The sequence below is a fragment of the Oryzias melastigma genome, linkage group LG5 (assembly GCF_002922805.2).
Source record: "Oryzias melastigma strain HK-1 linkage group LG5, ASM292280v2, whole genome shotgun sequence".
Taxonomy (NCBI): domain Eukaryota; kingdom Metazoa; phylum Chordata; class Actinopteri; order Beloniformes; family Adrianichthyidae; genus Oryzias; species Oryzias melastigma.
The window spans coordinates 10,895,513-10,918,136 of record NC_050516.1 but is presented as its reverse complement, the minus strand read 5'-3'; the positions used below and the strand labels follow the sequence as shown (position 1 = coordinate 10,918,136).

The 22,624-nt window shown below is 38.8% G+C and overlaps 2 protein-coding genes across 6 annotated transcripts in view; one reads left to right on the top strand and one right to left on the bottom strand.

Annotated features, from left to right (window-relative positions):
* The window catches only part of tmem183a (transmembrane protein 183A), a 5,103-nt gene extending 3,562 nt beyond the window's left edge, over positions 1-1,541 (bottom strand). The window contains exons 1-2 of one of the 2 annotated variants that reach the window (XM_024270122.2): positions 1,009-1,541; positions 239-328 (exon numbers count right to left, since the gene is read on the bottom strand). In XM_024270122.2, coding sequence (XP_024125890.1) covers positions 239-328; positions 1,009-1,072 — 154 coding nt within the window. In that variant the 5' untranslated portion in view covers positions 1,073-1,541. The remainder of the gene's footprint in view (positions 1-238; positions 329-1,008) is intronic. The other variant, XM_024270121.2, reaches the window with a different exon arrangement.
* A 2,133-nt stretch (positions 1,542-3,674) lies between these two features.
* The window catches only part of ppfia4 (PTPRF interacting protein alpha 4), an 85,031-nt gene continuing 66,081 nt past the window's right edge, over positions 3,675-22,624 (top strand). For 3 of the 4 annotated variants that reach the window (XM_036211847.1, XM_024270260.2, XM_024270259.2), the window contains exons 1-2: positions 3,676-4,297; positions 4,423-4,724. In XM_036211847.1, coding sequence (XP_036067740.1) covers positions 4,467-4,724 — 258 coding nt within the window. In that variant the 5' untranslated portion in view covers positions 3,676-4,297; positions 4,423-4,466. Of the gene's footprint in view, positions 4,298-4,422; positions 4,725-22,624 lie in introns of all 4 variants that reach the window. The other variant, XM_036211846.1, reaches the window with a different exon arrangement.

Here is a 22,624-nt window from a genome sequence, read left to right as displayed (position 1 = left end):
ACAGGCACTTCGTTTACACGATTTCATAACAATAAGGATTTCTTTTTTTATGAAAGTAAAAGAATAGTAAAATAATCATAAAAAAATCCTTATTCACGGTTTTGTATTTGGAGCTTAAAAATACTATTACAAAGTTTCGGTTCTATTCCTATTATATGGTTCAAATGGTGATGTAGGAATCCAAAATGTGGCAAAAATTAATTCTAGATCATATGAGGCCCCAGATGTTAAAGTTTACCTTCTTTTTCAATTGCATTTGCAACAGCCTTCTTCACCCTCCCAGACTTCACAATGGCTGGGTCGGCATCAGCATAATCAGCAACGGTCACTTCATAGGAGGAGAATAGGAGAAAAACAGTCATCTGTTGAGATCAAGATATCCAAACACTATTGAGGAAAATACTTATACATATGTGCAGTAAAATTCAGTTGAACACATTCACATTAAGATTGTAATTCAAAAAGTAACTTCATTTGTTTTGGATTTATACACCCTGAATAAGAGTGGGGGTGTTAAAGGATCTTAATATTTTAGCTAAAGTTTTAAATGCGATTATGTATTATTGATTGTATGTTGTGTGTGGTTTCCACCACTATGGGGCGCAAGTTTTGTGGTCAGGGACTTATGCTACGCCAATACGGTGACGCCAAGTGAAAGTAATTGAATCATTTAGAACAGTTTATGCCAAGAGAAAGTTAACATTGTCCCTCTAATGTATAAGCTACGACACAAATAACCAATTATATAAAATACTTTCTAAAATCAATTACTTTCTTCCTCTAAGTTATTTGCTAGTAGTGAAGCTGTAAACTCAGCTCTTACTAATATTACACTAATTGACAAAACGTCAAACTTGACTTTTCGTATTTCAGATACATAATCTAGTGCTTAGAAGTGACAACACAAAGATATGGTAAATCCATTACAAATAGTTTCCACCAAAAGCCTCTAAACGACGACAACAGTTCAGGCTAGCCTGCTAGCAGGTTAGCTAGCAGAGGTTTTACCTGATTCCGAACAAACGTCCCCCGCCTTAAATTTCAGCCGTTTTCGGTTCCCTTTCTTGGGCATGTCGACACCAATGATCTGTAGACGTCTAACTTTTCTATAGGTCCAGCCATGTCTCTATGACAAGCTTAGGTACAAAAAAGGGGAGAAAAATAAGATAGAAATTGAAAAATGTTCCGCCGGAATCTTCAGCCATCATGGAATGACGTAAACTAATATCGCGAGACTGGGTTTATATAGGTTTTCTTCTTCTTTTATTTTTATTAAATGCCGTTTAGATGCTTTACCGCCCCCATCTGGATTGGAGTAGAAATTGCAATGGTGACTAAATTAAATTGCCCAAATTAACCAGGGGAAAATAGAACAATACAAAATGAGTAAACATTATTACTAATTACAATGTTTCAGATAAAATAAACAATTTTTATGTTGATCATCATTTTGTGTATAATTTTTCATCGATTAATAAAATCTTTTTTTTTATATTAGTTGCAGTTTTAAGACCATGCATAATAGTATTTGCCCATTTAACTTAAACCATTTTTTTCCAATTTCTTTAAGTTTTCTGTTCATTTGTTCATTTAATAATTTCAACAGCAGTATGCTCACATCATTCTTTCGTGTAGTCATCATATTACATAGGCTGCACACAAATCTTTTTAAACCATCAATAAAATAATCTGTAAAGTCTTTGTTTTTACCATCAATGTCTACTCTCACCCAAAAACCTTTCTAGTAGTCACGTCAGGTCTTTTTCATTCTTCCAGATAGTCAGTAATACACATAAACACCTTTGTTTATTTTTAGCCAGGAGCAGACAGAGTAATAGTCATTTCATCAGTAATTAGTTTTATATCTTGACTCTATATTTGCTCACAGTTTTGATTGTTTTGGTTTTTGTTTTTTTTTCAAAAAGCATCAGTTATTTCCAATGCAATGTCTATTTTAGCAGTTACTTTATGAACGTAAGTTTCCACAAAACATTAAATATGAGCAGACACTGGCACATAGTTTTATTTTACTGTCCTTACAACAATCACACAACATCCCAAACATTCCTTTTGTCTTTGAAAGACTAGCTTGATTTGAATTTAAATATAATAAGAGCAATAGTTTTATTTAGGAAAAAAAAGAACTAAATAAACGTCCATTTAAGTTATTCCATCATTGGAAACTGCCTCCAATAGAAAGCACATAGAAATTGAGAAATGGTGACAATTAACAAATAATAAGCAGTTAGTATGTACGTTTTTTTGTTTGCATTGAGAGTTGCAGAAAAAGGAGGTGCAACAACAAACTAGCATCAAATATCTGGAGAGTGGGAGTAAATACCTGCAGGCGGAAATACAGATGGGAGGCAGGTAAGCAGATGAAGGAGAACAAACAAACAAGGAAACACACAACAGAATAAAGGAAAACATGACAACTGCACAAAACACCCAAACTGAATCCAACCTGGATTTTCAGAAAATCTCTGAACCACAAAATACAAGAAACTGACTTCATCTAAACTATGGTGAGGAAATATACCTTCACAAAACACTGTTAAGCAATCACTGCATAATTCCATACAGCTGTGTGAACATTAATCCTAATTTTAAGAAACAGTTGAGCACTTCTTAATATTTTATTTATGATTTTACTTGAATATTAAAGATTCTCTGATTACTGTTTGTTCACAACATAAAAATCTGTCATATTTCCCATGAAATGATCCTGAAGATTTTTATGAATAAGATCATTTAAGGGGAAACATGTTTTGAGTACATTATGTTGTTGAAGATTTGTGAAACAGCACATGTATATAGTCCATTCATCCATTTTCTAAATTGTTTTGTCCCTTTTGGGGCCAAAAGGCTTGAACTGACTACTTCTGGGTGAAGGCAGAGTACACCCTGGACAGTAATAAATATTGCATAGCAAGTATAATGTTTCAGGAAGGCAAACTTTGCCTTTGTCATTGTATATACACATTACAACAAACTAACATACTATGTAAGAAATATGTAAGAAATAATCAAAATAAACCAAAACCAGGGAAAGTACATGGAGATTTGCTAAGTCCACGCACATAGATAGCCACAACCATTATTTGAAACAGGAAATACGTCACACAGCCCCATGCATAGAGTCCATTGGTAATTGTGTGAATGCATTACTAGCATTACTGCAAGATAATCAAATGTAAATTAAATATGTGTACAAACAAACAAGTAAACAAGAATTGAATCCATTAAATGCATTCATATTTTAGTTTCGTAAAGTTCAGCCCACTGTTGTTTTTCCACTTTATGGTCACATGTCTGCAGAATTCAAAGTGTTTCCAAACATTAGACTGTAATGATGGATTGATCCTTTTTGCTGCCATCAAGTGTGTTGTCTGCTGTGATGATCGTTTTTACATAAATAAACGCACCATGCTTTAATCCAAATTGTATTTTCAAAGATCAATTGATTTATCAAATTTTGAAACTATGTTATTTTATGGTATAGCTTCACTAATTGATTCAATTAGCAACAAGTCTCAGATAGATTGATCTGCTTCAATCATAGGAATAAAAATCGATTCATCAATGAATTGATTAATCCCTGAAGTCTTTCCATTTTTTTCTTGCTCCTGCAAACTAACAGGTGAGATCCTGTAGGGGGCGCTGCACCCACAATCCAGCTCGATCACTTGGATGACTGCGTGGAGCCTCCACGGTGGAGGTGTCGGGTCAGGGGCGTGCTCGGTGGTGCTGAGGTCTTGTTTAATTACATTTCCCGGTTCCGGGCGTTTGGACGCCGGTGATGCGCTCTGCAGAACATGAATGATCCGGACTCAGCCTGACGCTGCAGACGCTCACAGAGAGGGGAGCTGCTCCTTCATTTCCAGAGCTGGCAGTGGCATCTGCACGTCCCAGTGTCTGTGTGTGCGCACGAGGGTCCGTGGACTGTGCGCGCGCGAGGGAGGAGGAGGCGGAGTGAGCGTCGGTCCCCTGGCTGTGATCGGGGATGGAAGCTGGGAAGGTGGATGCAGAGGAAACTCGCGCTCACCATCCGCGGAGATAAGGACCCCGATTTCCTGGGAGGGGGAGTTCTTCTGCTATGATCTGCGTCGTGTCCGTGGGCACCACCCCTTCCAGCGTGCCCATCTTTCCGTGAGCTGTCAGTCATTTCACGCCGGGCTTTCTCCATGTGCGTGCATGGCGCGCCGGCCAGGGCGGATCTGCGCGCGCGGGGAGAACACGCCGCTTGATATGGATGAAAGGTCAAACATCATCGCGGCGTTTCAATCACTCTGATAAGGTAAGGAATCAAACGTGGTCGGTGCGGTGCGGGGGGCGCGTGAGGAGCCTGAGGTTTGCGTTAAGAGGCCCTCCTATCAATGCGCGTAAATCTCACTCCTGCCGTGCCCTTCTGCTCTCCGACAGCGACGGTGTCCCCATAGTTTTCTGACCACACCGGGGCGGGAGAGATGATGTGCGAGGTGATGCCGACCATCAGTGAGGGGGACTCGGCCGGCCCCCCGAGGGGCGCCGCCGGCGTCCCGAACGGCGCAGACCAGGAGGCCAACTTTGAGCAGCTGATGGTCAACATGCTGGACGAGAGAGACAAGCTGCTGGAATCCCTCAGGGAGACTCAGGAGACCCTCATCCAGTCTCAAACCAAACTGCAGGGGGCGCTGCACGAGAGGGACGCGCTCCAGCGGCAGATCAACGCCGCGCTGCCTCAGGTGAGCAAGAAACACCTGGAAAAAGGCGTGAACGAGCGGGTTTGAAGGTTCTTGACATCTTTATTTGCACTATTAAATGTTATTTCTTCAACCTGGTTCAGGGGTCTGCAACCTGCGGCCAGAGAGCCAACTGTGTCTCATTCATCTCTCCATGGTGGCTCCAAACATAAAATAAGTCAGAGACTGCTGACCCAGCCATGTCGACGTCTGAGTCAGCAACTCCCTCTACCCATAACCACCTAAAGAAAACAAATAAACAAAACCCACAACCTAAGACTACCAAGGTCCAACCCCAAACTAATATAACAAAACCCAGCAGTATAAGACTTCTGAGGATTGGGGGGTAAATAAATAAAATATATTTTTTTAGAGTAAGGATTACTTAATTAGCATTTATTTAATTTAAATTAGTTAAATTTAAAAATTGATGTTTTGTTTGCTCAATGCTACCTCCAGAATGCACAAATTTTATATCCAAAGCAAAACTTTGATTAAAAAAATATATTTAATGAGTTAAAAGCATATATTATCTTGTGCTGCACAACATTGGTTATAAAGAAAATCAAATTTTGAGAGCTGCTAGGTTCTTTATATATTTTTACTTTTGTTCATGCCAATAAAAAAAGGTAAATCCAAATTTCTTAAAGGCAAAAGTATGGCTTTCTGGCTCCTTATAGGTTTAGATCAGTAGCCCAAATGGCTCTTTTGCTGTTTAAGGTTGTCAACCCCTGACCTAGTTGATGGCTGGGACAACATAAAATGTTTGGGACAAACGTCTACATGAAGTAAGTGCTTTATTCTTTGCATAGTTACATGTGCTGACAACACAACCACACACCAATTATTAAATGTATCATCCTATGGAGGTTTGGATGTGGAACCATACTCAAAATTAAACCCACTCCAACTCCAATGTAAGTAAAAGAGGCTTTGACTTCCCTGCAAAGCCTGGGTATGCTTCTGATGAGGAGGCGGATGGTCTCCTGGGAGATCTCCTCCCACACCTAGACTAAACCATCCATCAACTCCTGGACAGTCTGTGGTGCAACCTAGCTGTCCCAGATGTGCTCGATTGGGGCGGGCCAGTTCATTACATCAATACCTTTGTCTAGCAGAAACTGCTGACACACTCTGGCCACATGAGGTCTAGCATTGTCTTGCATTAGGAGGAACTCCAACCTATGCTCTCACAAGACATCTAAACTCAGTACCTAATGACAGTCAGGCTACCTCTGGTGAGCATTTGGAGAGCTTTGTGGCGCTCCAAAGAAATGCCACCCTAAACCATTACCGACTCACTGTCAAACGAGTCAAGTTGGACGATGTTGCAGCAGCAGAACGCTCTCGACCAACACATTCTCACTCTCTAGTTGTCACATATTGACATTTGGCTAAGGCCGCCTCCGCTTCACTTTTTGATGTTTTGGGTGTCCCCAACATGTCAGTTTGTTATGTAGTGGCTGTTCCCATTAAATCATGGGTTCCCAACGTCTGGGCTGCGAACCAGATCCAGTCCAGTACCACAACGCGTAGTGCACGAGTACCCAAACCCAGTCCCGTTACCCTAACCCGACACCGGACCAGATGCGGTAGCAGACACGACACCGGGCGAAAACCAGACGTGGTACAGGACCCCGAACCAGTACTGAGTTAAGGTTAGGGTACCAGTACTGGGTTAGAGCACTGGTACTGGACGAACCAGTGCGCATCAGAAGTCACCGACACATCAACCAGAAAACATGAAGACAGTTGTCTGTGGTCACCATTTGCAGAACCTCTCCTTTATTGGAGGTGTCTTGCTGATTACCTATTATTTCCACTTGCTGTGTATTTCTTTTGCTCAGAGACTTTGACATTGATTACACAGAAGTGTAAATGTGTTACCTTAATTTTTTTGAGTAGTGTATTTTTGGGTTACTTTTTGTAGCAATACTATTTTTGGAGTGATTGTGGTTTCATTTTAACTCACTTTTTTTTTCTTCCAGAGTTAAAATAACCCAGAAATAAGTTAGTGCCCTAACCTCAGCTGGGTTAAAACAGCCAAACTTGGGTTGATGTAAACTATGACGTTTTTAGTGTGTGCTATTACGCTTCAAGTTCGTCCTACCCTTTGGTTCATATCATTCTGAATGTGGTTTGTTTCCGAAAATGTTCTTAAAAATTCAAATATGAGTCTAATTTGTACAATAAAATGGGACTTTTTACTACAGATTCTTTTTACAAGGAGCTTAATTCTAAGATTTGATTGTGTAGACCGCATGTGTCAAAGTCAAGGCCCGGGGGCCGGATTCGGCCCTCCTGGTAATTATATCCGGCCCTTTTTGGACTATTTTTTAGGGTACTATGGAGTTTAGCTAATATTTCAGCTACATGCTAGCTGTTTTAGCTAATTTAAGCTTTTTTGTTGTTTTTTTCGGCTATTTTGCAGTTTAGCTATTTTTTTCATCTACATGCTAACTATTTTAGCTAACCTAGGTTTTTTAGAGGCTAATTCGGCATTTAGCTAATATTTTAGCTAGCTATCAGCTTCAGCGTTTTTAGCTATCAATTTCAGCATCTTCAGCTATCAGCACTAGCATCTTTAGCGGCCAAATTCAGATTACAGCATTCACACTAGCATCATCACAGGTAATGCTATATATCCAGTTCATAATTATGTTAAAAAGTTACAGTTTTAAAGTTTTAAAAATGTAGCTTTAGAGTGTTTAAATGTTTGTCTTGTTCGGCCAGGGACCTAAGGTGTGTTTTGGATTTTGGCCCCCTGTGCGATTGAGTTTGACACCTCTGGTGTAGATAGACATTTGTTAAGTGTCTTGGTGCAAAAGGCAGCAAACAGGAAGGTTTGTTGTCACTAAAAATGTTGGATGCTGAGCTGTTAGCAATGCAGCCTGGATTTGGTTCAAATCCCCTCCCTGACCTGTCATTTGTAAATGCACTGCTGATGATTTTGATATTCTTCTGTCCTCTTCACGCTTGCACTTTGGTCAAAGAAAGTTGAATAAGCACTCCTGCAGCTCCTGAGCTGGATGACAGTGATTTCCAGGCACATAAAGCGCTCTGTGCTTCTGGTCTGCATGCATTGAGTGATGTCACAGAGAGGAAGATGGAGCAGAAGCAGCAAACCACGCTGACGATGACAGACCGGCCACGGCCTCTTGTGAAGAAAACATGGCCGCTTGTTAGTGTGCATTGCCCCAGGCTGCTTGCTTTCACACAGTCCTCATCTGTTTGTGTGTCACAGAGAGAAGGATGAGAGTGAGAAGAGTAATCCAGCACGCCGGCTTTTATTTGTGAAATAATGCATGTGTAACTTGTGCTCTCAAAGAACTGAGGAGCATCACGACTGACAGCCGACCTTATAGTTTCTGTGAACCACACCGACGGCCATTCGTACACACGAAGCAGTTGATGCGATTGTCAGTCGATGAAGCAGTGCAGAAAGTGAGGAAACTCAGCTGAGGAATGAAGATTGTCTTTCCTGAGTGCGTTAAGTGCAGGGATCATTTCGTCATAATCAGATGGAGTTGGAGAAAAACAGCAAATCATAGCTGACGCTCCAGCTTGAGTGCTAGGAATTTATTCAAGCAGCGGTGGTTTTTGATACTCGTGACCCCGGTTCTGGATTTGTCAGTGGTAATTAGGCAGGCTGCTTTTAACACGGGCATAGCTGGTGTACTGATTGCCTGAAGTCAGAACATTATCACAGTTTTTTTTTTGTTTACTCTACTCGCCTCGGCTGTGCAGCCCTCCAGTCAGCACTGTTTACACATGTGCAGTTGCCTTCCAACCGACTTGTGCATTTATTTCAGCTGAATGTAAGGATTTTCTCGTCCCTTTCTTGCCAATCTGACCGTAGTACTTCTATCTAATATGTGTGCAAGCGTTTGTGTGTGTTTTTGTCTTCTGTGGGTTGTGTTACTTCATCAGAGCAGTCTGACCCAGAACTGTCAGATCTACGTGTCTCCTACAAAGACGCACACATGTACAAACAAACAGCAAAAGCACTTTTTATTTCAACCCAGCTTCAATTCTAAGAGTATTTCCTCATAAAATCATAGAAGCAGTGCGTATATTCATGTTTATCTCAACAAAATGATAAAAAAAAAAATCATTTTACTTAACCAAGTTGCTCACATACACTCACGCCAAACACGGGATATGTTCATTAGCTGCAGAGAAAAGAGCTTCAGATTAACATGTCAGCCCATTACAGTGCATAATGCCTTTAATTCCCCCCTCAGAGATGGGCTTGCCATAGACAAATTAGGTTTTACGCACACACGCCTCCATACACTTGGATGTCGGGATGGCGAACGCACATGCGCACATTATAGCATGCTGTGCCATATCTGTGTGAAGAAAACTGTTCTGACACTGTCAAAGGGAATGTGTTGTGGAGCCGGCCTGTGCACATATGCGAGCGCCCTGCAAAGATGTTGGAGGAACAGTGTCCAAACAAAGCAGGTCACTGTTCTTAACTCATTCCCGTTTCTACATGGAAAAAAACTCTTTTGTGTTTTTACTGTAAAAATCTTATTAAAGTTTGACCTCTTTTTTGTTCAGGATAATTAAGTTGCAACAATTGTTACAGATTAGTCACGACAATGTCTATTAAAACAGTCGACGACTGATTTAATAGTCGATTAGTCGTTTTTTCGTTTTTTGTTTTTAAACTACGGTGCATCTGCCATTGTCTTTGACACACATGCAGAGTTGAGCTATTTCGGGTTAGGAGTGATGACACAGGAAGTTATAGTAAGACTCAGGTACCATAATGTTGCACACTTGAAAGGAAGACCCAGACAAATGTGGCGTTTGTTTGAAGTTTTGCCTTTCGTGAGCAGCTGGAACACAAACACAGCACGCATTGAACTTCGTCTCATTGAACAGTATGCCGGGTTCGGTAGACTTAGCTCACCTGCTCTGCTCAATCTTTTACATTGAGTTTCAAAATACACCAGTAATTCTCCTTCTCATATCCCTGTAACCATGGCTAACCACATATGCAGCACTCCAAATCCACCACGATAACCTGCTCGAGTGTTAGCTTTAGCTGCTAAGCGCTAGCGATATAGCTAACGATGAAGAGGGATCGTTGTCTAGGTAAGCTAAGTTAAGCTAACATTAGCACAAACAAACTTATTAGCTAAGGCCCAATCTGAATCCTTCCCTCCTCCCTCCCCCTTCATTTTGGCCTCCAAATAGAGACTTATGAAAAAATAGTGTCTCATAATTCGGACGTCACTTTAGTTCAATGACATCACCAATAATTGCCATTCAGCTAGCGTTAGCGCAGAGCTTCTAGCACTAAAATCTACATAACAACAGCTGTTTTATAACTTTAAAGGATCCTGCTTCAACAAGAAGTCATTACTTATATTTAAATGTAAACTTCTGTGTTTCAGAGAACACCCACGTGAAGAAAAGTGCTTCTCAGCGTGACGTGGTTTACCCTCGCAATGGAGGACTTTGTATGGTTAAGATCTAGCCTATGCATGACCCGATTATCAGACTAATTGAAAAATAATCGCTGATTAGTCGACTATTAAAATGATCGTTTGTGGCAGCTCTGTTTCAGATAGAGTTGGAAAAAGATCCAGCATCCCTGAAAGTAGATATAGTTCCTGGGAGAAGGTATGGGTGGAAACTTCTACACATAATCTCAAAGACACGTGCTCTCTCCTAGAGGCACAAAGCTGCATGCGTTTATGGACCTGCAAAAGCGTCAGCAAAAAAATATCTGCCACAAGGAGTCAAGGGACAGGCCGGAGGAATGTGTGAGGTCAGAAAATAACACAGCCACGCAGCCTGCTGCACATATGCATGCAGGTGTATATCAGCAGGGTCAGACGGGGTGGAATATCTGAAACAGAGACATTTATTTTGGAAGGGCAGGAAGGTATGTGTGTGTTTGTGTGCGTGACTTTATCTCTGCGTGTTTGGATGCTGGCAGAAAATAGCCGGTGTTGTGTCTGACTGGAGCAGGTGTCCAAACACAACAGTACACAAAACATCCACCTCTCATCCTTACACAAAAATACATTTATTTACAGTAATTAATATTCAAACAACTCAAAACTTCTGTTTTTGAAATAATGTCCATCACCCAATGAACTAAAGTGAGTAAATAGTCCTCAAATATTTGCTTTTATTGTCCTAAACTTTTGAAATAAAAAAAAAATGAATAATCAAGTTGTTTTTTTGGCAGTTTTAATAAAGTTTTTGACAAACCAAATCAATTGAAAATACTCTTGCTTGAATATTTCAGAAATCATTAAGATCTAAATTGATATGTGGAATAAAAATAGAAACATAAACGCAAGAATAAATGACTGAAAGCACCAATGAACAATCAGCTGAAGTAAAGTCGGCCCGGAGGATCGCTCACGTTCACTTCCTTCGCCCGTATTTAGCTACACCTTAAACAGCGTTGTAAACGCCTCTTTCCATGTACGTTTTGTAGTGCTTAGCTTATTTTTGGGAACTTCAAAGAGAACCCTGACACCAGCGGGAGTCTGGTTTAAACTGACAGAACGTGGCTCATTTTGTCCTGTTTCTGCAGACACAGAGAGGGAAGCCTTAGATTACTAATATTAACTGTAGCTAACCCTTAGGGGGGGGCTGCACTGCTTTCACCTTTAAGAGATTCTACTTTTATTAATTGTATGGATGTTTAGGCTTTGAACTATTTTATAAAAGTTTTAGTTCTATAATAAACTGATCTATTTTGTGGTCTTGACATCTGTCCCACCAACTCCAAGTGCTATTTATGGTTCACTGATGTGAAAAGATGTTCTGCAGGAAAAAACATTTCTAAACTTTACTGAACAGACTCAAAGATGACAAAACAAGAATAAGAAATAGTTTTAAACATGACACAGCTCCAACAAGGAAACGCTTCAAATCTGGAGTGATAAGAAAGTAGATCTGACATGGAACAACTGAATCCATAAAGAAACAGACAGAGACACATAAATTGTAAAAATATATATATATATCAATTCAAAAATATGGCCTCTAGATATAAATAAAAAGTTCTTAAATTTTAAAGAAATTATTAAAAAGTAAAAAATCTGCTAATAGAGTAAGAAAAGGGTCTTACCAAGAATTCTTATTTTAAGAAAAAAAAATCATGTCACTTGGTCACGTTTTCTGAAGAATGTTTTGCTATTGAAAAGTAATCTTAAAGAAATGCTCTTTTCTTGGCAGACAGAAAAGAATATAAGAAATAATTTCCTGAAATAAGTTTTTTTTGCTTTCTTGACTATAGAATCAATTACTAAATAAAAAAAGAAAAAACCCTAAAAATCTCAATCAAAGACACAAATCCTCATAATTGAGCTAATGTCTTTGACTGGGGGCCTTTTGTGTTTGTCTGAGATGACCCTCCCCTGGCTCGCAGGAACCATTGGTTTTAGTGACTGGACCAAAAAGTCCCAACAATATTGTCTTCTATTGTAAAATTGTTCCTAGTGAACTTTTGATTATGATTATTCAGTTTTTACCCAAAATAAAAAAAAATCTGTCCTTTTTTTAAGACATATTTTATACAGAGCATTTTATTGTTTTATTCAACTTATAAATAACTATATGAACTTATGCACAAAATGAATAACTAATGTAAGAAAAATATTTATATTTGTAAGTGTAAAATGTGTTAAAAATTTTATTTTCATCTCTGATAAAATGTACAAATTAAATGTTAAAAAAATAACTATTTTATATATTCTATGGAAGCCCAAACTGTTCATTATTAAATAAATAAATACAACATTATTTAATCAAGCAACACTCCTGAAACATGAAATAAATACGTCGTTCTGAAAAACAGCATTGTGAAATAAAAAGGACACTTTGGAAAACAGTAATTTTGAAATAAAAGTTTCTACAAAAAAACCCCACATGATTATAATAATATCCAACATGAAAAAAAAATTATTATGATATATATTTTTTATTATGAAATGTTTTTAACATAAAAATTATGTTTTAAAGTAAAAATGAAATGTATTTCATAATAAAACGGTCCATTTAAATTTTAATGAAATTTATTTCATAATAAAATGGTCAATTATTTATTGAAAAGACTTTTATTGGAGTGTTGCTTGATTAAATAATGTTGTATTTATTTATTTAATTATGAACAGTTTGGGCTTCCATAATATTCAACTTTTAATGTGAATCAACACAAAACAGCAACTACAACCCAGAATACTAATAAAATGTGCAAAAAGAAAGAAAAAAATTAAGAAAATGTGCAATCCTGGTAAAGGTTGGCATTCAGAAATAGCAAATAGGATCATGATCACACTGAGACCAGGTGAACCTCAATGTGGAAGGAGAACACTGTATTCTGCTCTATTTGACAGAGATCTGGGGGGTTCAGATAGAGGCACAGACTGTGGAAGGGTGAAATAAAAAGTCACGTTCTATGAGGGTCTCCATCATGTGGCCACATTGAAAAAAAAAAGGAATGGGTCTCTGATAGTGTTTGGGGGCCGGGCTAAGTGTGGAGGTGGGCCGGATCCGGCTCTACTATTAGAAAAATGCTACAAAACATGTTAAAAACACAAAAAAAGAGGATTTTCATTGGAGTGAGTCTTTAAGGTTCCACATACTCTTATCTAGCTTTAATAAAAGAGAATTAAACTGTTTAGTTTTTCCACATTCTTTCATAATTTCTTTTTGCACAATAAAATTGAACCTTTTCATTGTTCCCAAAGTTCTGTTATATGCTAAAATACTGAAAATGGCTTTAAAACATCATTTAGATTTGTATAAAAGAGAAGAATGTTTTAACTGTTGATTATTCATTAAAAACAAGCAAATAGAAATTCTTATTGAGGATATTTTTTCATTAAGTATCTCCTTTGTTGCTTATTTTTATTGTAAAAAAAAAAGTAGAATAAGTTTGTCACCATTCGATATAAAGTTTGATGATAAATTTGTGAAACTAAAAGCCATGTTTCTTTGTTGTAGTAGAATCAATTCATGCACGTTATAAAAAATAATATAAACGATTGATGAAATATCAATTCATTCCAGACTATTTTTTCATTTTTTCTTAGTCTCAGACTTCTCGTCTTCAGTCTGTGTGTTTGTAATGTTTGGGAACATGTATGCCCACAGCTAGGGTTGTTTATGCATGAATGGCTGAAACAGCTTTGTGCTCCCTGATAGGACGATAATAAGGAATGAGGGGGGGGTCGTATGAAGGATGACTGGATCCTATTGGCCCGCTTCTGATGGCCAAATCTTATGCTGTGTGTTACGCAAGCACCAAATAGTGGAGTTTGAGTTGATGTGGAGGAAAATGGAGCATGAAGTGAGCAGCAGGATGTCACCAAAAGGCTCTGTAAGAGAGAGGGAGCAATGCTGACGCTGGAACAGAGTGCAGAGTTCTAACAGAGGCAGAGATCATTCATGGTCTGATACTGTCGTTGCTTTGTAACATGCAGATGTGTGCCGCTTCTGAGCCACTCAAGACATTTTCCTTCACATTTTCCAAACATTTCTACTTTTAACATTTTTTCACAAGAATGTAGCTTTTTATTACCTTTATTGCCTAACATGTTGATCTCCTAAATTCTCTATTCGCTCTGTAAATATTGAGACTTCGACACGCCCTTGAACAAAGTCGTTTGGACCATGTGTCGTACATCACCAAGGTGGAGCCTCGAGGCTTCAGTAGATGCTGCTTCTGATCCCATCTGTGCCGTCCTCACCTCACCGGTTAATTCAGTTTTCACATTTCTGCTGTATATTCAACAAAAATTATTTAAAGAAAAAGCAAAGAATTATAGATACTTTCTTATTTCTTTTTTTAGGATAACATGATCATATTGAAGACAAATGTGTAGAATGGATTCTTAAAAGGTTCAGACATTATCACTTCGTTAAAAAGAGACACTTTTGGTGCATGTTATTGTATAAATGTTTTTTCTTTTTTTTTTTAAAAAAAGATCAAGTTTGAGTGTCTACATTTAGAGTTTGCTCCAAGTAGAAAGTATTAAAGACAAACGTTCCATTAATTAATTTTTCAGCAGATGGAAAGTTGCACCATAAAAATAATAACAGAAATATTAAAAAGAAGTGCTCACACATCAGATCCTGCAGGGTATTAAAAAATATTTAATGCTGGACTAAAGAAATAGTATTCTGTATGAAGAGACAAAACAAAAGCAGGTAATTTTGTAATTTGAATATTTAAGAGTATAAATGAACAAAGCTGTGTTATTGTAAATTAAAAAACAACATTCTTAAGGCTTCAATCCCTGTAGTAGATTAAAGCAAATACACATATGTGTTTAAAACATAAAAATATTGCGTTCTATGAAACCACATGCATTATTGAACTTTTTTAGGGATGAAACTAAAGCAAAAAGCGATCAGCTTGTCATCAGAAGCTCCCAACACCAACTCACATGCATGGCAGTGGAAGGATGATGGTTTGGCTTTTTTTTTTTTTTTTTTTTTTGCAACAGCAGGGACTGAAAAAACTTGTAGTCAACAGGTAAACTGGAAGAGTTTAATAGTTTAAGAGTGTATTCAAACTGGACACATTTGGTTCGCTTAAAGTGAACTAGAGTTCATTTCCCTGATAATTCTGATCAAATTTCCAGTCTGAATACCCTCAAGTGGACTCTAGTTTGGGACCATTGACCCATTAGGTTAGTTTCCAACAAACTGAGTTTTGCTTTGTTCTGAGTTTCCTCAGTCTGAATAGACGGGTAGGAACAATTGGACCAAAACGGCCACCGTAGTCAGGCATAACAGAATGTTAACAGAGTAGAGGAGCAACGATGAGACACAGAAACTAGAGGTGTGTATTGTCAAGAGTGTGGCGATACGATACAAATCATGAAAATATCACCTTTTACATAAATAAAATAGTAAAATTATCGTCATCATTTCAACCTGTCACGCCACTGCTGGCGATTAACCTCCACAAACTCAATTTTTGGCGGTCCTGTGCCACATGCATCCAGGCCCTTTCTTCTCAGGATGGTCCCTCCATCCCTGCTCTGGTCTCCCCCTTGCTCTTTTTTCATCTCTTAGAGTCCATTCCACTGCTTTACTGGCCCACTTTTTGGTATAAATTCTGGCAAGATGCCCCGCCCACCTACTTTTTGCATCTTCTGCTGAGCATATCATGTCTTTCACTTTTGTTTTTGATCATATATATAGTAAAATACATTAAATTTAATGATCAAAATGTTCAGCAACAAGTTGATTTAAACCAAACATATTGATGGTGCGTGTCTTTTGGCAATTCGAGAAATATGTTTTTCAATATTTCATTTTTCTATGTTCAGTAACAACAACTGTGAGGCTCATGAGTTCACATCCATCACAAGATGGTTCTTGAAGTTTTGGTGTAGAGTGGCTCAAAGAGGGGCTGCACGGTGGTGCAGTGGTTAGCGCTCTTGCCTCACAGCAAGAAGGCCCCGGTTCAAATCCCGGCTGGGACCTTTCTGTGTGGAGTTTGCATGTTCTCCCCGTGCATGCGTGGGTTTTCACCGGGGACTCCGGCTTCCTCCCACCGTCCAAAAACATGCTTCATAGGTTCATTGGTGACTCTAAATTGTCCCTAGGTGTGAATGTGAGAGTGTATGTGTGTGTGATTGAGGCCCTGTGACAGACTGGCGAACTGTCCAGACTAAAATCTACCTAAGACTACCAAGGTCCAACCTCAAACTAAAATAACAAAACCCAGCAGTTTAAGACTGCTGAGGTCAAAAAAGGGAAAAAGAACAAAACAAACCTCAAACCCCAAACCTCAAACCCAGCTGCCTCCTGCTCTGCTCCATGCCTGCCTGATTGAGGCCTCCTCCAACTTAAACACCTGGCAGGTGCTGATTAGGGAATATTGGCCTCACCTGTCAGGTGAGCGGAATGACAGATGATGGAAAATGGCAAAGCAGCAGCAAGGCGTAACACGCCTCTTCATACATTTGTCAGAAAAACTTAATCTATCAGAAAATAATAGAAGTAAAGCTTTAATGTTGTTGTTTCTTTTAATTTGACCATAAATAAAATGTTTTATTGGTGTTAATAACTAATTAACATAGCTCCAGCTAATTTTATTTTCAAATGTTCTTCAGTCTGGAAATTAAAAGGGGTCAAAACCTAGTCATTGCAATTTTTCTATATGTTTGAATTCATTTCACCTATATAATTTTGTTGTAGATCAGTTTTTTTATTTGTGTAAACTAAAACCTGCTTCATCTGCTCACAATGAGAGTTTGAAATCAGAGAATTAATCAATTTCAATTTTGGAACCCACTTTAAATAGTTTTACAGTCTTTTCAGAAGTTACTCTTTTAGCTTAGCATCAAAGTTCAATAATAAGAAAAAGAACAAAACCTAAATTTGACATTTTTAGGGAGAAGCTAAGATATGCCAAGAGATAAAAACAAGAATTGGATTTTAGGTTAAAACTTCTCTCCTGAGTTCCTGACATGATTTATTTTCTATATGATGAAATCATCTTCCAGTCTCTTTTCCTCCCGTGTGATGGCCTGTCTCGATTCATGCCATTATTTGTGTGAGTTGTGCGCAGGTCAGAGTGTCCCTTGCAGCACCCCTGAGCCATAATAGATTATTAGTGTGCAAAGCTAGATCCCCCACGCCACGGCTTAGACTCTCCATCTCTCAGTAGTCTCCATCCTTCGCTCTCTTCTTCCCACTGCCACTGCCATCTGGCTCTCAGCACCAGGCACATTTAGCTCAGCTGGATGCCAATTTGTCCCCCTGGCTGCTTGGGAGAGAAAAAGAGAGTAAATGAAGGAAGAGGAAAGGTGAGGAAAGAGAGCAATAAAGGAAGACGTGGTAAAGAAAGACAGAGGGGGAATTACTCCAGAAAAAAAGGCAAATCAAGAATCTTTGAGAAAATATCTGGAAGGGGCGTGCTTTGGTAATGGAAGTATGAAAAGTGTTTTTGTGTTGGTTCTCACGCAAGGGTGTGCGTGTGTATGCACTTTCTCCCTGGTAATATAACCATATGACTGCAGTAACTGGACCTCCAGAAGGAAAGTAAGAGTAATGATGGAGAGAGGCGGAAAAGCACAGAATGCGACAAAGGAGGTGGAGAAGTTTTTCAGCCAGCAGCTGAGTCCACTGTGGCCTTTTTTCCATGTCTCACCGCCACAGCATTGAAAAAAAGACATCAGCCCAATTGGATTTTTCTGGAGAACTGATGATGACTCAGATTAACCAGATGCTAATCTGTCCAGTTTTAAGTGACAGATTACAACAGAAAAGCACTGGGGAGCTGTTTTCAGGGGGAAGGCGGAGCACCGTCTGCACAGCTCACTCTTCCCTCACAGGATCATTTAATCCCTTTGACAAAACAATCAAATAAATTCCATCTGATATTCCCTCACACAGCATTAAACTTCAGGAGTCATTACCTTCAACAAGCCTCTCATGCCTGATGTACATAAACGGGTACATACACCTTGCTAGTACCAAGTCGGACTTCCTTTTGTCTTTAGAACTGCCTTAATCCTTGGTGGCATCAATTCAACAAGATACTGGAAACATTCCTCAATGTGGAGTTTGGTCCACATGATGTGACAGCATCGCACAGTTGCTGCAGATTTGTTGGCTGCTCATCCATGATGCCAATCTCCTGTTCCTCCACATCCCAAAGGTTCTATTGAGTTCTGGTGACTGTGAAGGTCATTTCAGTCCAGTGAACTCATTGTCATGTCTAAGAAACCAGTCTGAGGTGATTCCAGCTTTATGACATCATGGAAGTGGCATCAGATGATGGTACGTTGTGGTCATAGAGGGATGGACATGATCAGCAATAATACTCAGGTAGGTTGTGGTGTTGTAACCATGATCAATTGGTACTAAGATGCCCAAAGTGTGCACAAAAATATCCCCCACATCATTAAACCACCACCACCACCAGCCTGAATCATTGACACAAGGCAGGATGGATCCATGCTTTCATGTTGTTGACGCCAAATTCTGACTCTACCATCTGAATGTTGGAGCAGAAATGGAGGCTCATCAGACCAGACAACGTTTTTCCAATCTTCTGCTGCCTAGTTTTGCATGAAATGAATTGACAGTTTTTTGCTGATCCGTGCTAGCTCTGTGGAGAAATTGGGTGTTGTTGGTGTAAGACTGGGGCAGAACCTTCCTGAAAGAGGTTGTCTCACTCTGTTACATCAGATCGTGAGGACCCGCTCGTTTTTGTGGGTATTGGAGGAGCTGCTGTTGAGAGAGCAGGTTTTTAGAGGATTACTCAAATGCATGAATGGATCAAAATACCGCTTTGGGGTCGTTTATAGTGAGGAAGCTCAAAAATTGTTTTTTCATGATATGGCTCCTTTAAATTCTTTGCATTCAGTATTCCCCCTTATTTGCAGGGGTTAGGGACCAGAGACATGCCAAATCCGCGAATGAATTACTGTAGTCGCACCGTTATGGCGCACAGCTACGTCATTGTTCTACACTCCGCATACACTTGATGGTCCAACACTCAATGAAAACGCTCACTTGAATTGCCTGGATCATTCTAAAGTGGCCAGGAGCGGACCGGTCTGGTCTGGACCGCTCAGTGGAAACGAGGTATAAGAGACACCAGTTAACCAAAAACATGCCTTTGGACGACTCCATAAGGAAAAGTCCCAGCTGGGATTTGAATCAGCACCTTCTCACTGTAAGGCAAGAGCGCTAATCACTACAATACTGTGCAGCCTAAGATAGATGATAATTGAGGAAAATTCTTGGAAAAGAACAGGTGCCATAATTTAACCTTAACAGACTACCCTTGCCTCTAACAGCTACATTTTTATAAAAAATGTATACAATTTTTCTTAGCTGGCGCTGGGGGCGCCATAACATATCCAGGTAGCAGAAGTATTTTGGTCAAACAGCACCTAGGAGAAGAAAAACTCTAATCTCAGGCAAATCGAGGCCCACATAATTGTGGGTGACGTCAAGAAGAGCGTACGGTCATAAAATTCAGCTTCAATTTATACATTATGGGTTCTTAGCTTGATATTTCTGGGGGGTTTTATGTGTAGCAACTTGAGATAAGCCCAGTTTTGAAATCATGCTGTAAAAATAAGCTGAATTTCGACTAGTTTTGGTCCCTTTGTTCAGTAGTTTTTGACTCGAACAAAAGCATGCACAGAGGTTCCATGGTTTATGTCATTTATGTCCTGAAAATAGTGTTGGCTTCCAAGAATTCTAAATATTGACTGTGAAGACTTCCGTCTTCCAGCCTAAAGTCTCACATAGACTCCTAACAAACTAAAGCAGAGGAGAGATTAGAAACAGTGCATCTATTAATCAATATTTTCATAATGAATCCCACTCACACCCTAAAGTATTTTGTTACATTTTAAACATAATAAATGTAATGTTTAAAATACATTTATTGAAACCACATTTTTTTTAATGTTCTTTTTTTCTAAATGAATGCAAACACAGAGTGCCCGAATGCAGAATGATATCACAGGCTAGCATTTATTGCAGCTTTATATTGTGGATTAATAAAAGGCAATAAAAAGGCTAAATCCTTTGATCTTTTGTGGAGCCTGCTTTAGAGCCCAGTTTTTCCCAGCAGCAGACTTAAGCGGCCGCAGAGGCTTTAGAGTCTGGAGTTCAGTCCCCAACCGGACCTGTAAAAGGGATTTAGAGAAATTCACAGTTCTTCTTTTTTCTCCATGAAATGCCGCTTGTCAGAGTCTCACAACAGATCACACACTTCCTGCTGCAAAGAACACACAGCCATTAGCAGAGAGACATCTGAGAGAGCCTGCTGCTGCTGCTGCTGCAAGGGAAATTTAGGATTTAGAAGAAGGACAGAGGGGTAGGTCAAATGTCTGCTTGCATTCGAGATGGTAGAATATTGCTTATGGAAATGGTCCTTTAAATTACACAATGTAGTCAATATAAATGCAATATTGCTTTTATTTTTACGTAATCCTCATGCTAGTGTTATGAAGTTGCATATATGTAAGTAGTGTTATACGAAGTATTTTATTTAAAGAAATACCAATTAATCTCACTATCAACAAAAAGTCTTAGTTGATGGTGAGATTACTTTTATTTTAAATTCATCCCTGAAAGAATTAAAAAAAAATCAATAGATGATATACATGGTTCTTTTATTGATAGAACAGATAGTTTATCATATAAAATGAAATATATTATTCTACAGATTTTAATAGAAATCTGTTCATATTTTTCATCAAATTTCTCTGAATTGAGGCAATGAACCTGTAAAATTTTGCTGCTTTAAGCTTTTTTTGTAATAATTTTCTTCAGCAAAACATTTTATTCAGCTTCAACAAATGATGTCCTCAAAGTTTATCTGATAAATATAGTTTTTGGGGGGTTTAAATGTGAAAGTCCAGAACAAAAACAAATCAGATTTAGACTGAGGAATGCAAAAAAATTGGTGGTTTGGCTCAACACGTTTGATCTTTATAGCTGGACAAAGTCATAAGATATCAACAATTTAACATTTGTCTTTTTGGTAACGTGATAATGTCAAAACAAAAAAAATGTTTATAATAAATAAAAGTAATAGTAATAAAAGCCCCAAAAACCCTTCTTAGAACTGTGATGCAAACATTTAAGAAAAATCAAATCAAATTGTTTATACATCTCCATAAAACACAAATTATAGTGAATACTCAAATAGTGCTTTTTCTAGTTGTGGGGGAAAAAAATCAATTTTTAGATACACCAAATACGATCCAATAAACAATGTCGAATCGCTTATGGATCATATGAATTTTAAATGTTGGAAAAATGTACATGATTTTAAGTAAAACTACAAGTGGATTTTTTTTTTTTCACTCTGACATTTTTGAAGAGCACGCAAACATGCCTGACTTTCTAGATCTCGCCATTCGACCGGCCCGGACTTCGCTGAAAGCAACCGTTTGGAAGCGTTTTGGCTTTTATAGTGTCAAAGGTCAATTGGATAAAAGTCAGGCAGTGTGTAAATTATCTCAAACCAAAATTAAATTTGCTGAGAACACAACAAACTTTGGATATCATAATGTGTAGCTAGCTAGCTCCAGTGTTTATGATCTTTAAATTACTGTAACTTTTCAATCGTGAATAGGATCATCGTAATTAGTAGATTCTGAAGGAGAAAAGCGGCACGAAGAGTTAAAGTATGTGAAAGATTTTGTGTTTAACTATCACTCGATAAAAACATTATTTTATTTAAGGTTGTTGAGTTCAGGTTTCTACATTACATAAAGCTGTCTGATTCCCTCATGCAAACACTCATCCAGACACTGACCACCACTGAGCGGTTTGTTTACACCGCTAGCGAGTCATTGCGTCATTATAGCGTGACGACTATTAAAGCAACACCAATGGATCTCATCTCGGAGCTCATCTTTTTCTTGCTTTACTTTTGGTACATCGAATATAGCAGGAATTTAATGTTGCTTGAAAGAAGATTGCGGGCGGCATTGAAACCACAAAAACCCAAATGTTAACCAACGTTGGAAACGTTAGCTTAAATGAGCACTATATTGGTGCTTTCTAATGTTGCCATCACTTTCTGTCAATCAGCGGGTGGCTACAGTGACGCCGCTTCAGCTCTTCCGTTCCACTTTTCAATGGACCTACAACCGATGGGGACCTCTGTTTTACACTAGAAATGCTCGGGCCATACTGCACCTAACCGCTCAGTGGAAACAAGCGGGGTGTTCAAATCCAGGCTTCGAGGGCCGACCTCCTGCTGGTTTTCCAGAAACCCTGCCTTATCTGCTGCTGATTACCTGGATCAGGTGTGTTTAGCCAATAAGGAGCTTCAATGGCAGGTTGGTGGAAAACATGTAGGACACCGGCCCTTAAGGCCTGGATTTGGACATCCCTGCTTTAGACAAACAGGCAGGCAAATTGGGAAC